This window comes from Bombus vancouverensis, chromosome 10, assembly GCF_051014615.1.
Source record: "Bombus vancouverensis nearcticus chromosome 10, iyBomVanc1_principal, whole genome shotgun sequence".
NCBI lineage: Eukaryota > Metazoa > Arthropoda > Insecta > Hymenoptera > Apidae > Bombus > Bombus vancouverensis.
In genome coordinates this window covers 6,079,505-6,094,326 of record NC_134920.1, presented here as the reverse complement: position 1 = coordinate 6,094,326, position 14,822 = coordinate 6,079,505, and the positions used below count along the sequence as shown (strand labels likewise).

General features: G+C 40.4%; 1 protein-coding gene across 3 annotated transcripts in view; it reads right to left on the bottom strand.

The window, feature by feature from the left end:
* Tet (tet methylcytosine dioxygenase-like) overlaps positions 1-14,822 on the bottom strand; it is a 146,915-nt gene that overhangs the window by 11,299 nt on the left and 120,794 nt on the right. For all 3 annotated transcript variants that reach the window (XM_033336140.2, XM_033336138.2, XM_033336144.2), the window contains 7 exons: positions 6,236-6,473; positions 5,356-5,591; positions 2,150-4,898; positions 1,599-1,774; positions 872-1,225; positions 338-565; positions 81-235 (listed from right to left, as the gene is read on the bottom strand). In XM_033336140.2, coding sequence (XP_033192031.2) covers positions 81-235; positions 338-565; positions 872-1,225; positions 1,599-1,774; positions 2,150-4,898; positions 5,356-5,591; positions 6,236-6,473 — 4,136 coding nt within the window. The remainder of the gene's footprint in view (positions 1-80; positions 236-337; positions 566-871; positions 1,226-1,598; positions 1,775-2,149; positions 4,899-5,355; positions 5,592-6,235; positions 6,474-14,822) is intronic.

Below are 14,822 nucleotides of genomic sequence, written 5' to 3'. Positions count from 1 at the left end.
TGATACATATTTGTAAAATTCATTACTAGAAGAATTCTGTGCGAGTGATTGTTTGTCATATAAATAACAAAATTATTTACTTTGTCAAAACTTCTACAGCTCCAGCGCGAACCTTCTCATCCTGTCCCTCTTTCGACCCATTCTCATCCGTAGTATCCATGATGTAAAGGGGAAGTACGTGCAACTGTTCCTCTTCAGGTTTCGATAGAGATCGGTGTTTTGTCATAGTGACCACCTTTAAGATGAAAAATTACAGCATAGTTATTTCATCTAAATCTTTACCTTTTCAGAATTATTAAGCATTGGAAAAAATTAAGTGTCTCTTTAAGTCACTTACCACTGTACATCCGTTGTTCATGTTGTGAAGATCACGATGAGAATGCGCGCAGAAGTCGATACAGGCCGTAACACCGGAAAAGGGTCGGCCAGGTTTAAATCCCAAACGGCACTCGCTCGCTTCCCGTTCGAATTGTGTCTGATTGTTGAATGCTTCCGGTGCAAGGCTGAGATACAGAGGCGATAAAAGTGTTGCTAGGACGTGCATTCTTTCTTCGACTTCTTGCTCCTATAATAAAGATAAAAAGAACGAAACGTTATATTTGTATACAATAAGGAAGACAAGAATGACGATTAACCCTTAGTACCATATATTATAACTAGGTAGGTCTTGAACTTAGAATTTTTGATACAACATTTCTACATTAATAATGAAATCTACATGGTAAATAGACATTTATAGCAAATAGTTAAGACTTTCGATGGTATTCTTGTTAAATTCAACACAGATAACGAATATTGTTATGACAAAAATATGATAATTTAAATTATTAACAATTAATTATAATTTAGATTGTTATGATATATTCCTCACCTCTGATCGTACTGACAATCGAAATTTACGGACGGTTTTACTTCTGGCGTATTTGCAACCATTATAATACATTGACCAGGAACATCCAAAGGAAAAGCTTGCACCGCAAGTATCAGGATCGAGACCTTGGCAAGCACAGGTTCTCGGTTCGTTCGTTCCACATCGTCTAGTAGTAGGAAGACCGAATCGATTCAGCTTATGACTTAACAGGGAATAGATTCGATCGGCTTCGTGAGTGGGTACGCCTTCCCAAGCAACCATGGCCACGACGATCCAAGCTGTTGGGCACTTGTGCCCTTGTCGATGTTTCACTATGGTCAGGATCTTCTCCTCCAGACCAGATCGTCGAAGTATCTAGCGAATCACTGATATTACAATCCCATCACCAAAGCAGTACAGAGTAATCTTAGTGGGCGATTCAAAGCTATCGACTGGAATAGGTTGGATAAAATTCAATTTAAAAAGAGACGAGTGGATTCGCTTTGACTTCGATCTAAAATATTAGTGGACTGCGAATCTCTATGCAAATTCATATTTTTATGAATGTTATTAGACAAATGGAGATGTAAATATCTGTTTTATTAATTTCAAAATATTATTCAATATATTATACAAAATTTGCTTATTTCGAATTATTACAAAAAATTTAAATTATTTAAATTTTTTATAAATACGTAAACATTCGGTACAAGTATGGGGAATATACAGAATACAGTAATATGCTTACCCATTTAGCCATCGGACATCCCTGAGTGGTTTTCCCTTCTTTTCCGGTGTAGATGACCTTTTCGAATCTAATGGCGTTTCCCTTAAGGCCGGTTCTTCTTTCAAGATCGTTCCGTAGGTCAGGCAGGCTTGCAGCCGCCCCGAGATGAGTGTAGTACGAGCCGGGCTCTGGCGGACCTTGTGGTTGAACCTCATTTTACTTACGAAACTGGACGTTTCAACGGAAAGGAAGCAACAGAAGCGGAAACATTTATGCCACGTATGTAGTAGGTATGCCCCCTGGGAAAGGGGGGTAAGTTAGGTACGTGCATTCTTCTTTGGGTCACTGAATCAAGGCTCGGTTTATTTTTTGTTGGCCAGTAATATTAGTAGTGGTAGTACATAGAGTAGTAGTAGTAGCAGTAGTAGTAGTAGTATAGTTATATATATATTTTTTTCTTTAAGAAAATTTTGTTCATTTTTTGATTATTTATTTATCTATATTTTCGTGTGAACGTGGTTAGTGTGTTCTCTCAATGTTAGTGTCGTGCTGAATACGCAATAGCAACTCACATTTGTCAGCTGGGAAGCAGTTGCAGTCCGGCACTTCGCTCCTGACATTGTTCTTCAGTTTGTCCAAGTGATCTTGCAACTTAGTCGTTGAAGGCACGCTACCGGTACGTGGACTTTGAGTGCCTTCGTTCTTTACGTCGGACTTGTCCGCTGAGTCGGCCAGTATCTCGTCCCTCGTTTGCAAACCCTGGCAACAACCCTCCCGCAAATGTTCGGGTGTCGGTTGTTCGGTGCCGCCTCGTCGACAACACCACGAACCGACACCCGGAGACACTTTAGCGGGTCCGCCATCGCCACGAAATTTGTAGTTGTTACCTTCCTGCGCCCTTTGGTCCGGTTCACTCTTGATTTCCTTCGACGCGCAGCCATCGCTCTTTGACGAGACCGTCGGCGATGGAACGCAATCGGAGCTAGAGCAACCGTACTCGACGATGTTCTCCTGCTTGATATTCTGAGAGGAATCGCAGTTAGAGCTGTTGGTTGGCTCCGTCGACGCGATCTTTTCGCTGCTTTCTGGATAATTTGATGTGTCGTTCTTGTTCACTAATGCGACTAATGGAGTTTCTGAAAAACCAACATCGTTCTCGGTCCCATCGTTCTTCTCGCTGTCTGCGTTGCTGTTTTCGCAAGATTCGAAAGTCTTATCGTTGGTTGGCTGCTCTATGCATAGTCTCCTCTGAAACGATTTATCCTCGATGTTTTGATTGTCATGGCTCTTACTTTCATCCTTCCATAGCTGTCGTTGCTCGTGTTGTTGTTGTTGTGATTGTTGGTGATAGTGTGATTGCTGTTGCTGTTGTTGTTGTTTTTCGTATGGTTTGTCCAGCACGGACTTATCCTCTGAACCAAACTTCATGAAGCTGTCGATGACCATCATTCCGTTTTCCGGCAGAACGGTACCGTTGTTTAATGTGTTATTACTTCCTCCTGACCATTCCCATAAGCCACCACCATCGGGCAAACTATCGACCCGAGGGTGGTGGCTATGCAATAAAAAATTACCGGTCAAGGATTCGTTGGATTGCGCCATCGAGATGATATTCGACTGACTTAAATACTGGTCCGCCTGCTTCTCTTGCAATTTCTCCGTATTGTCATGCGTGTCTCGTATCCTGTCTTCTGTATGGTATTCGCCGTTAGCTCCGTTGTTACTGTTCACATGTTGAGATTGCATTTGATGATGCATATTGTGATGTTGTTGCTCCTGATGGCTCATTTGATGCTGAGACTGTTGCTGCGATTGCTGCTGTTGAAGCTGTTGATGCTGTAGTTGTTGTTGCTGCTGTTGCTGTTGTTGTTTATTTAGAATCATCGATTTCAGTCGACTGTTCAAATTCACGCGATTTGATTGAGCAAATACATTACTCTCCTGAGTATCTTGCGTATCGACGAACCCATTCGGTTTTCCGGTGTCCTGCTGCTGCCAAAGTACTCTTTCCCCGGAATTCTGCATGTCTTGTTTGGTCGTTTGTTGGCCCCAGGTAGGTTGGTTCTCGGCCACCGAGTTCGGTGACCAAGACATTTGGTTCTCCATTTTATTCTCTTGTGTGGGTGGCTGAGGCTGCCACGTTCCCGGTTGATGGCCAGGTGTTCTCCTCGGACTAGGCTGCGAATCTGGCCATTGTTGTTGAGGTTGTTGACTACTGTCGCTCTTTATACTATTAGGCGACCAATTCGGTTGACTAGTTGGCGTGTCTGGCCAGGACATCTGATTAGACGGAGTAAGTCTAGGACTCTTCTCCAGTTTCGTCTGTTGCGACCACTGCTGCTGCTGTTGCTGTTGTTGTTGCTGTTGCTGCGTCCCAGGTTGCGGCATCTGTTGGTTAGATGGCGTCAGCCTTGGATTCTGTTGATTCGAGTTCTGTTGCATCTCTGGACTGCTCTGCTGCCAGTTGTGTTGGTTGGAGGGCGTCATCCGGGCGTTCTGATGAGACGGATTCTGCTGATGGTCTGACAACTTCGGCGAGTGCTGCAGCCAGCCTTGGTGCTGAGGCTGCTGTTGTTGACTAGACGGTGTCAATCTCGGATTCTGCGAAGCGTCCCTCAGCTTCGGACTCTGCCGCGACCAATTTCCCTGAGTTTGTTGCTGCTGACTGTTGTCCGTATTATCTGTCCACGACTGCGGAGTTTGTGGCGTCTCCTTCACGCTACCGTTCTCCCAACTCATATGGCTCGCTGGTCGGGGTAATTCTTGTTGTCCTTGCATCTGCATACTTTGCTGTGTCTCTTGTCCTTTCATACTATTGCTCTGCATACCCGGTTGCTGTTGTTGAGGAGGTTTCTGGTGTTGCTGATGCTGTTGCTGTAACGTCCCATCCGACCAGTTCATGTTGTTGCTCACGTTGCTCATTTTCGTACCGGTACTGGTATCGGACCATAAATGCCGTTGGCCACCGTCAGGTATCGAATGTTGCCGTTGCATGTGCTGTTGCTGATGTTGTGGTTGTTGAGATACCTGCTGCGGCTGCCATTGGTTCTGTACTTGTTGACCCATTTCCACGTAGCCTGGATATCCGTTAGAGTTGTGTAAACTCTGTGGGCCCGGTTGAAGTGGATACCCAGGCATCTCGTTTCCCGACACGTTGCTGGCCGCGATCGTCGCGAATCCCTTCACCTGCGTATCCGTTGGCTGTTGTTGCGGTTGCGACGGCGGTTGCTGAGAGGCCTGTTGTTGCTGCTGGTTGTCCATGTGTACGGAACTGCTACGACTCGTCGGAGTGGTTGAAGGCGGCGGTGCCATCGTCACGTCCTGGAAAAACGCATCATTCCATCTATAACTCAAAAACGTTCGGGAATTGACTGTATATTATTGCTATTCACGAGGATGCTTCGTGACAGATTAACTTTAATTTTAGGTGCATTAAAAAATATTTTATGCTTTGATATTTTTAGATATATATAATGGTGCAACGGTCCTCGAACTTTCATATTACCATCTCAAAAATATGAGAGAAAATTACAGAAAAACTTCAAAATTCAATTAATTTTTTAAGGACCGAACACCATAATTGAAAATGATCCAGAGGATTTAACAATTAATTAATTTCTAATTAGATTATCTTTATGAACATAAGAAAAACTTTCTTTTTTCTATCTTTCGTGACTCTTAGATTTTTCTAAAATTCAATATTTTATCTTCGTTCGTGTTCGAGAAGATATTCGAATGAGCTGACTTTTAATTAAAAGCGATTCATTTCTAATTGTACCTGTTGTTGGTAACCATTGACGTAATCCTGCCTTTCATAACCAACTGATTGGGTTGCAGTAGCAGCGGGATCCATGAATTGACCGTTTAGTGGCCTCTGAGCTGTCGATGGTACAGTTTGTGGGGCGACTGGTGGCAAGGGTGAGGGTTGTCCCGTGATTGTGTATTGTCCTGTCGCCCCGGCACGTTGAAATGCCGACTGATCCGTAGTAATGAAAGTCTGCTGCTGATATGCGACTGTAATCAGAAAATTCACGTGCCGATTCCACGGAAACTGACGGCATATCGGCGGGACAAAGACCTGCATAGTTGCACACTTTGCATTCCACGATCGTTCTCATTCGCGAGGAATTCTGAATCGTTGAATTCAAGTGATCGAAACTGTGAATACGAATTTTATCATATTTGAGCTGTTCAGAAACTATACTCATCAGCGTTATAAATCGAAAAATAGAGAAAGACGATGATGTTACAACATTATTTTTTTTAATATCTTAAAATCTTTTTTTTAATCTTAAAATCTAACGTTGTTTGTACCATTTCCTTGTAACAAACTGATCAATGAAATTGCATATTAGTGGCTGAAAGACTCATTCTAGCTTTTTTTTTTATCAAAATTAATGTTGCTTTATATCTATTGAAATTTTAAAATTAGCATCAAGGCAGTAAATATTTTATAGCATATGCTATGACGTTATTTTATAATAGTCGAAGAATATAAATATCTCACGATCGATAAGTCAAGAAAAGGATTGTGAAATTTCTAACGAGAATAAATATTTTCTACTCGATAAAACTTGAGAAGGTAAAATAAAAAAAAAGAAGAGACACGTATCGGACAAATTCGTAAATTCTTCAAAATCGATTCCCTCTTCAATTACCTGGTTGTGGATGGTATGGCGCTGCGGCGGTGTATTGGGTATGATACCTCAGCTCTTCGAGCTGATTCGGAGCAGGAATTTGTTGAATGAACTGCTGAGGTGGCCATGGTGCTGCTGACGTTTCAACCGCAACTGCTCCCACGGGAGCGACTCCCTGGTGCCAAACAGTATTCCCAAAGCCGGCTGCTGGCCGAAAACCGGCGCCAGTATCACCGTAGAATGGCATCACTCCGGGTGACTGTAACATCAACATGGGACCTAACTTTAGTTTCACCTTGAATCGAAGCTCTTAATGGTTTTCTAATACACATCAAGTTTTTTTCGTACGTTGTAAATTTTTCAACTAAAAAAAAAAAAGTAGCATGAAAAAGTAGCTGTACTTGTTCTACTCAACAAAGAGTAGAAAGTTCAGAGTTAATGTGATTTTTGTCTTGAAATATCCTTTCAAACTTTGATCGAGGTTCTTTGGACTATTTCTTGATGCGGAAGAATCGACAGTTGGTATATTGGTAATGTAATGTTATTTCTAGCCTCGATACTGGTTCCTCAAGCGAAGTCTACTTTAAATACTCGCCATTTTAGACATTCACTCGGAGATAGATTGTCTTGGATTTAGACAATTTGTAAGTGAAGTTATTTGACCAATGTACCTATGTGTGAACATAAACTTGAAACCATGTTAAGTGAATACAATCAGCGTGAATCAAGTAACTTGATTAATCCAAACGAATCTTTAATAAACTAGTATCAAGTTATTTGTATACAATGGGCTCGAATAACAAGGATGAGCATAGAAGCTCGGAGAAATATTTCAAGTCGACTAAGCAACAATTTCACACTGATCGAGTGTTTTCGAGTTGTTCGAATACCATCAACCTGAAGTCAAATAACTTAACTAATGAAGGCAAGCATGCGAACTATAGAATATTTCAAATCGGATCAACAAGTTCGCACCAAAAAAAGGTGATTCCATGTTAAATTAAAGCAATGACTAATTTGAACGAGACTACACTCGGAAACGTTCGACGATTCGAAGCTCGAACGAACTGATAGCCACTGTCGTGTACAGAGTGGGGGAATAGCCATTCGTCAGCAATGGTTCCTTAACTATGCACAGCGCAGAGGTTCTCAACTTCTTCCAGCGTCCAACGAGCAGCATAATGAGCACACGCTTCTACAACGATTCTACGAACTCCTTCAGCTACGACGGTATATACGCACACGTTCGCGACCCAATTAAATAAAGAGCTCGAAGCAGCGCGGTAATAAAGCCATTAATCATCCCGGGAGGTAGGTTCGCGTGGTCCGCGGGCACCGCCGTGCCGTGGTCTACCATTATTTCCTGCATGCCTTCGCGCGTTCTCATGGTCAAAACTTGCTTCTCGACCTCCCGCTGCCTCGTAGAGCTATCAATCTCGTGAACAAAGAGAGAGTCGCGTGACTCGATTTGACGAATGCAACCCCTTTTACGTAGTTTCGACGTGTTCCCGTGACTGTTCGATGCAGACGCGGGGGTGAAACAGAGGTCAACGTGGAAACGAATGAACCATCGTGGAACGCGGAGAATCTCACGGGGAATTGGTCGATGTTGCGAAACCGGGCCGAGAAAATGCCAGGACTTGGCGGCGATGATAATCGGTCGACGATGGTCTTCTTCCTTGAGACACATGGAACTTTCGTGTAGTGGATCCGCGAGACAATACAATGGAATCGCCACGTATGAAGAACTATACCTGCGCGATGTACATACTTTCGTTTATTTTCGTTCGAGTCCCGACCAGCGATGGCTTGAAGAAGTTTGCAGCATCGAGAGGGTATTTTCAGTGAAGGTTTTGAAATTATGATGTGTTGTAAGATCGGACGAGTTGCGGGACAGAGTTTCATTCTGATCTGATTTGTGCTATTGGCACATACTAAACATAGTAATTGCACTTTTCAACTGGATCGTTGTATATAAACTATCGAGACTAGAGAGAGCAATTATCTTTTCATTTTTAATTGTGTTCATTAATTACGCGGGACAGATGATATTAAATGAGAAAGATTCATTAAATGGAAGAAGCTAGTGTGTAATAGCGTTTTAAGATAGAGAGAGAGGAAAATGGAATATTTACATGTACGTGACTGTTACGTCACCGTATCTTTTGGAACTATACCTGAATTAAACATAAGCTAAACGCGTGCGTATAGCAAGAGAAATGAATTGTCTAATTTATCTTTCAAGATGTTAGTTTTGTCTTTTGAAATTTCTACTAGAAGCATAAGAAGCCTATCATGTTATCGAAGAAGGTTTTGAAGCTGTAGGATAAAACGGGAAGAATTGTTGGGAAGAGTACCATTTTGAAGTCTGATAGGGAATTTAGGTTACCCTGTTATAGACGTAAGATATATAGAATATATGAAGGAGTAAAATTATACTTTGCAACCGTATGAGTGCACGACTATAAAGATAACAGAGAAGAAATGTAGGACATACAACGCTATTTGATTTTGTCTTCCGAAATTTCCAACAGACACTTTATGCTACTGTCTCTGTAGCCTTGAATCGTTTGAAAACTTGTGAAGTAAGGAAAACACAATTATTATCATATAACCGCTCTCAGAATGGTAGAAAGTCTTAAAATGTTGCGACATCTCCGATCTCTATAGCATGATGTACAACGATGTCGAAATATAGTAACATCATTCTATACTTCATTCCCTTCTAAAATTGATTTTCCATTTTTCAATGTTATATTAATATTCAATTCTTCAACTAATCAAATCTCTCCTTGACTCGTCTCATTTAAATTCACAAAATTCCAAAAATTCTTTGTTGCGACAGCATTTAGAATTTCAAATAATAAACATTTTGTTTCAATCTACCTATATTAATTCCAAATAAATAATACATCGAATTTCGATCTCCATGGACGAACTAGCTTGCTTATACCCAAATCTAATTCTTTTATTATACCAAGCTTCCAAAAAATTTAAAAAAAATCTGAAACACTTCTCAACACTTTTGCTACCTTATGTAACCATTCGGTTAAGTCAAACATCTGAAATTTCTTCTAATAGAAGTAGGAATTCAGAAGAAATTTAAGAATGAAATATTCTGTTTCTTTATGAAGAATTAAAAATTCCTTCCTGCAATCTTGACCAAAGTTTTAAATCTTTTATTAATTATTTATCATTTATTATATATAGATCTCACTTATCGGCTTAGGACAGCTTCTCGGCCTTACATCATTTTCTCAAATCTTTCTTTATACTTAACGTACCTCGAACAATTTAATTGCTCGATTCGTTGATATTTATAATATACATGAAAATGTTTTTGATATAAATAGAATGTTTATGCACATATAGATAATATATTACTATAAGAAAATATACAATTAGAAAGGGAAACGAAGAGAAGAGAAGTTGTTTCGAATTCCTTCGGACTCGGCTCAAAATTTACTCAGTCCTCAACCTTGCTCGAGTTCCGTGTTGCGGCCATCACTACCGTTTTCTGCTTGTTAGGAGAGGGAAAGAGGGCCTTCAGCTTCGATCCGCATGTATCTGCGTGTGGTTCGCGAGCGAGATGGCCTCCCCGCGAAGAAACGGATGGACGAGGACGGGAAAAGCTCATTGGATGGGAACGAGAAACTCGAGAAAGAAGAACGGAGGACGACGAAGGAATGATAGAGGAAGATGGACAGTACCGCAAATAGATTGTGGAAAAAAGATGGAGAAAGAGCTAAAAAGGAGGGACGGTGAGGAGGGCAACAACTGGCAAACTCGCAACCGGACTATAAAACTTCGTACAAAACGAAAGCAACGAGCACGAACGATCAGCTTGCTCGTCCGTACACCACCGACGAGCTTTGTCATTCTATTTCACTTTCTCCCGCGTACCCAAGCGTCTCTCGTTTCTCGTCGATCGATTTTTTCAAAGTACGCCCCGCCGGCCCCGAACACGCTCGTTTAAATAAAAGATGTCTCCTCGCGGAGTTCGGGAATTTCTTTCCCAGTCCACGATTCTTTTATTCTCCTTTCTTTTTCCTTTTACTATTTCATCTGCTTTTTTTTTGTCCTTCTTCTGTCGTGCTCATTCGGTTTTTCTTGTTCAACATTTCCTGGCCGGTTATCACCGAGCGAATGAAATATTCAACGTGACCACTCGCACAGCTGGAGAATTTCTCTTTTCCGTTCTTTATCGCTATGTATAGGCTGTTTCAGAATATTATACTTACGCGTAGCTGGAGGCGTGGGTGTACGTCCGAGAAGGAGAAAGGAAATGTTGACAAACGTATATACACTGGTAGGTGTATTATGTTGGAAGGTATTGATTGTTTCGCAGGAATTTTGAGATTTTAATTAATGCGATTGTATCGTATTTGGGTGTACGCGTAGGTGTACAAAGGGTTTCGCTAATTAAAATGGAAAAAAGGTATAAATTTATGTGCATATTTTAAAGGATATTAAAGGATTTTAAGAGTATCCGAAAGTAGACACTTCAAAAGAAAGTTTTACCGTAACTTCCTTCCACTGTAATTACGGGAATAATTTCCTACAAAATTATCCAATTTCGAATTCAAGGATCTAAATTTCTGTCGAATATTTGAGAAAGAAAACTTGGGGAATAATCCAGAAGGAATTTTTAGTTACCGGTGTTTTCATCCTTTTTAATTGAAAAGTTTAATTAATATGTTCATGAATTCTAAATTCTCCTTATATTCCAATTTTTCAGATCCCAAACGTTAAATTCTACATTCTAAACTATTTATTTATAATTTACAATTTAACGGATTTAGAATTTTTATTTATTTCAATTACCAGACCACGAACCTTTATACGCTTGTGGAAAATTCCAGTACGCAAAAATGTATAGGTACATTTCACTGATTTCAATGACCTTGAAATATGTTATCAAAATCAACATTTTGAACAACTTTTTTCCTACACATGTTACCGCTACTCGGCCTTAGTTTCCGAGAGAAACTTTAGTACAATTTACCTTACGATTGCACTTCATTCTGGAATAGTCAGGCGAATTTTTAAATAGTCCAACTTCAATTTAATTCGATTGACGAGAGAGATTAGCATTTTTAAATATTGCATGAATAAAGAAGAAAAGTGAATTAGGCTAAAGTAATATCCGACCGGTTGATGCAAATGGAAATACTGGCGTGAAATAATTTTCAATGAATTTATCGATGCATGAAATGTTGCACTGTGTCCTATTTATCTACTCGTCACGTACGTACTAATAATTAGACTCAGCAGATACACGTATACGTGTCCCCTACACGTAACCTGATAATGATACCACGCGCAGTCTTAGTTTTTTCAGTTATACACAAGGTTTTGTTAATTTATGTTTCTTATTATACTATGTATAAATAATAAATAGTAACAATCGAATTTACGACACTCTTATAAAATCGTACGAAATGAAACTTAAGTCATGCTTGCGTTACTAACAATCTCGTGGCACGGCGGTCGGATATTAATTTAACATCTAACCCTAACTCAACCTATAACCCATTCATTTGTCTTTCTTTATTTATATTACAGTAGATTAACGTCGATGATTTAAGTTTAGGTTGTACTGCATAAAGATACTATCATCTATATGGCAGAATCAACTGTAACGGAAACTAGATTTGATCGAAGCTTTTTACGAATATATCGAAAACGAAGATTATGCGGCGGTTACACATATGGGAAAAAATTATTTAGAATATTGTTCTGGACAATTTATTTCAAGGTCATCGAAATCGGTAAGGCGCGCTCTTTTCCGTATAATCATCCAAATCTCTAAATTCTACCTACTTGTTTAATAACAGATACTCATAAAGATATCATAGAGGCTCACAGTCTAATAATTACAAATTATAAATGTAAATATTAAAAAACATTTTATAGTCTATTATCTGTATTTCTATTTCCATTAGATTTAAGTCTGTTACGATTTTGAAATGCCTCGTAAATTATCCGACATTTGTCGACGTTCTCGTGGAAAGTTCCATCGGTATTATCGAAGGACCGTGAGAGGTAAAATTATCTAGACGGCCAGAAAAATGTCCCGGATAATTGTGTCTCGCGGTCGACACTTAAAAATTCGATGGAAATTCCGGAACACGGGTGAAAATCAAATGGACGATTGAAATAAAAGTTGTATCGCGTGCCACAGTGTCGCCTCGTGTGCATTTCGTGTTTATCTGGCGTTGAACGCCCGCTACGAACCGTTTTGCGGGTTATTACCCTCGTTACGCGGCACAGTTCAATTAACTGAGTTACGACGGTAATCCCATTGCCTATGACCAAGGAAGTGAAATTTCCTCGGGATATTCGGCCGTGGAAATTGAGCACGTTTCTCGTGATACCGATTGTCAGATCGAATCGTGTCAAGATTGCAACCACGTAATTAAAACGTTCTATTTACCATTTGAAGATCGCGGGAAAAAGAACGCGATACGTGCGTACGTTTTTGTTGGTTGTTTTATTGGTAGAGAAAGAGTATATTTTAATATAAAATATCTAAAAGTGGAAAGAATCAGTTACGTCCAGAGATATAGTAGACAAAGATTTATAAAGATGAAAGATGTAATCGTTAAGATATTTTAATATGTCGTTATAAGAAGTAATATTTGTAATTTCTCTACTCTTCGTCATTTTTAAATGATTTTAGAGCTCGTGATGAAGAGATGATAGTTCAACGCTGAATCAAATAATTGTTGTTAATTGAAACCCTGATAAAATCCATTTTCGACGAAGCAACAAGTTGTACGTGGTTTATTCAGTGCCGTCGATGAAACGATAATTAATAGCCGTCTAAAAAAAAAAAAAAAAATATCATCCTGCTTGTTCCGAAATCACCAATTCTTCCAATTTTGATCTATCAATCCTATAATCGCCCGTACATTACCTCCAAATTTCCAAAATTCCATCCCCTTTATTGAAACAATATAAGAGCACGGTAATTTTTGTTTAAATACCGCAACTATTCACCCATTTACTAACTTCCTCAATCCTCTTGAATAGCTTATTACACGTATACATGTGCGTGTACATTGTACAAATTCGTTGTAATCTGTAAATCCTAACGATCTTTCTTAAATTTGAAATTATCAGGAAACAAGAAACGCTATCGTTATATCACGTATACTTTTCGGGGCGAAGTTATGACTGACATTTTACTAACATCTTACACGTACAGAACACCGTCCTCATAAAACAGTATTATCATAAACGTATACGACGTACGAGCCATTTGAAGCTAGTTGTGTCAGCAGTATCAAAAACCGACATCACTTTCCCTCCGACCCAATGCTGCCCGTGAAAACGAACCGGAGAAAGGATCGTAGAAAGCCGGGGAAGCACGTAGAATATCCTAGGTCCGCGTGATGCCAGGAAATCCATAGTCGTCGGGGTGGATGGTTGAAAAAGTGGGTCGCGTGGAGTGGTCCAGGAGAGCGTGAAAGGTGTTGGTGGGCCGAGAAACTCCGGGGAACCCCCAAAGTGGCCGTGAATCGGTGTTTGTGGTCGAGGTTGATAGCATCGAAGAGTCGGGCGTCTCGCCAACCGAGTCAGCGATCCCTCAGCGAGCCACCTTCCCCTGGCTTCTCCTTCGTGTTTTCCTCCTTTCCTCTTCTACCACTCTCTCCCATTCCTATCGTTATCTTTCTCCTTCTATCTGGTCTCTCTTTCTCTGTCTAGTTCTGTGTGAGAGCGAGTCTCGACCGTGGCGTTGAGCTCTCAGGGGGAAAATCCTTCCGTTCTCTTGACATCGTGACCTAGGGCAACGTAAACCCGAGGCGTGATAAAACGGGATGTGCCGCGACAGCACCCAAACATAACCCTCAGGAGCCACGCTCCTCCCTCCTTGTCGGTCTTCCTCTTTCTCACGGCGTGGCTCCTTCTCCGACTTGAAGCCCAGCCAGCGAGGAACTTCGCCAAGCGAGCTGTTCAATGACCTCGAACCCTTCCGTTCCGGCTCCTTTCTTCCTTTCCTTCGTTTTTCCATCCGACGTGCTCGAGCGCCGGTGACTGGTTCCTGGGCTTCTCTCGATGATTCACGGAACGCTTCGCCGCTTCTCGCGTGATGGAGTATCCGGTCCCAACGAGGATGCAACGGGAAGATGTAGGGTAGTCGAGCCATTGCCGCGTTTTTCGAGATGAACAGGTTATTCGTTCGTGTACGTGACTTTTGAGTGAAATGGATCTTTCGGATTATCGAGTTTGGACGTTGTTTGTTCCGTTGTTTCCAACTTTACGGCTTTGTGTTTTGCTTGTTCTTTAAATTTCTAACTGACTTTTTTTCAGGTCTACGCGCTTGGAATATTTTGGTGAGCTTCACTCGAAGATTTTTCGGGTTATTCTTTAAGGTAGGTTGTTTAAAAGAGGATTTTTCTGGAAGAGAAAAACACGTGTAACGATCGAAATCATTTTTTACAATTATTCTCCGGAATCAGGTGTGAAAAATATTGTATTGGATTTTTCGTAATTATTTTTTATAATTACGTTATCGTATCTTAAAACTTATTTAATTACTTCATAAAACGAAAGAAAGAAAGTAAATTTGACAAAACGATAATTCCCTTGAAAGGATAACAAA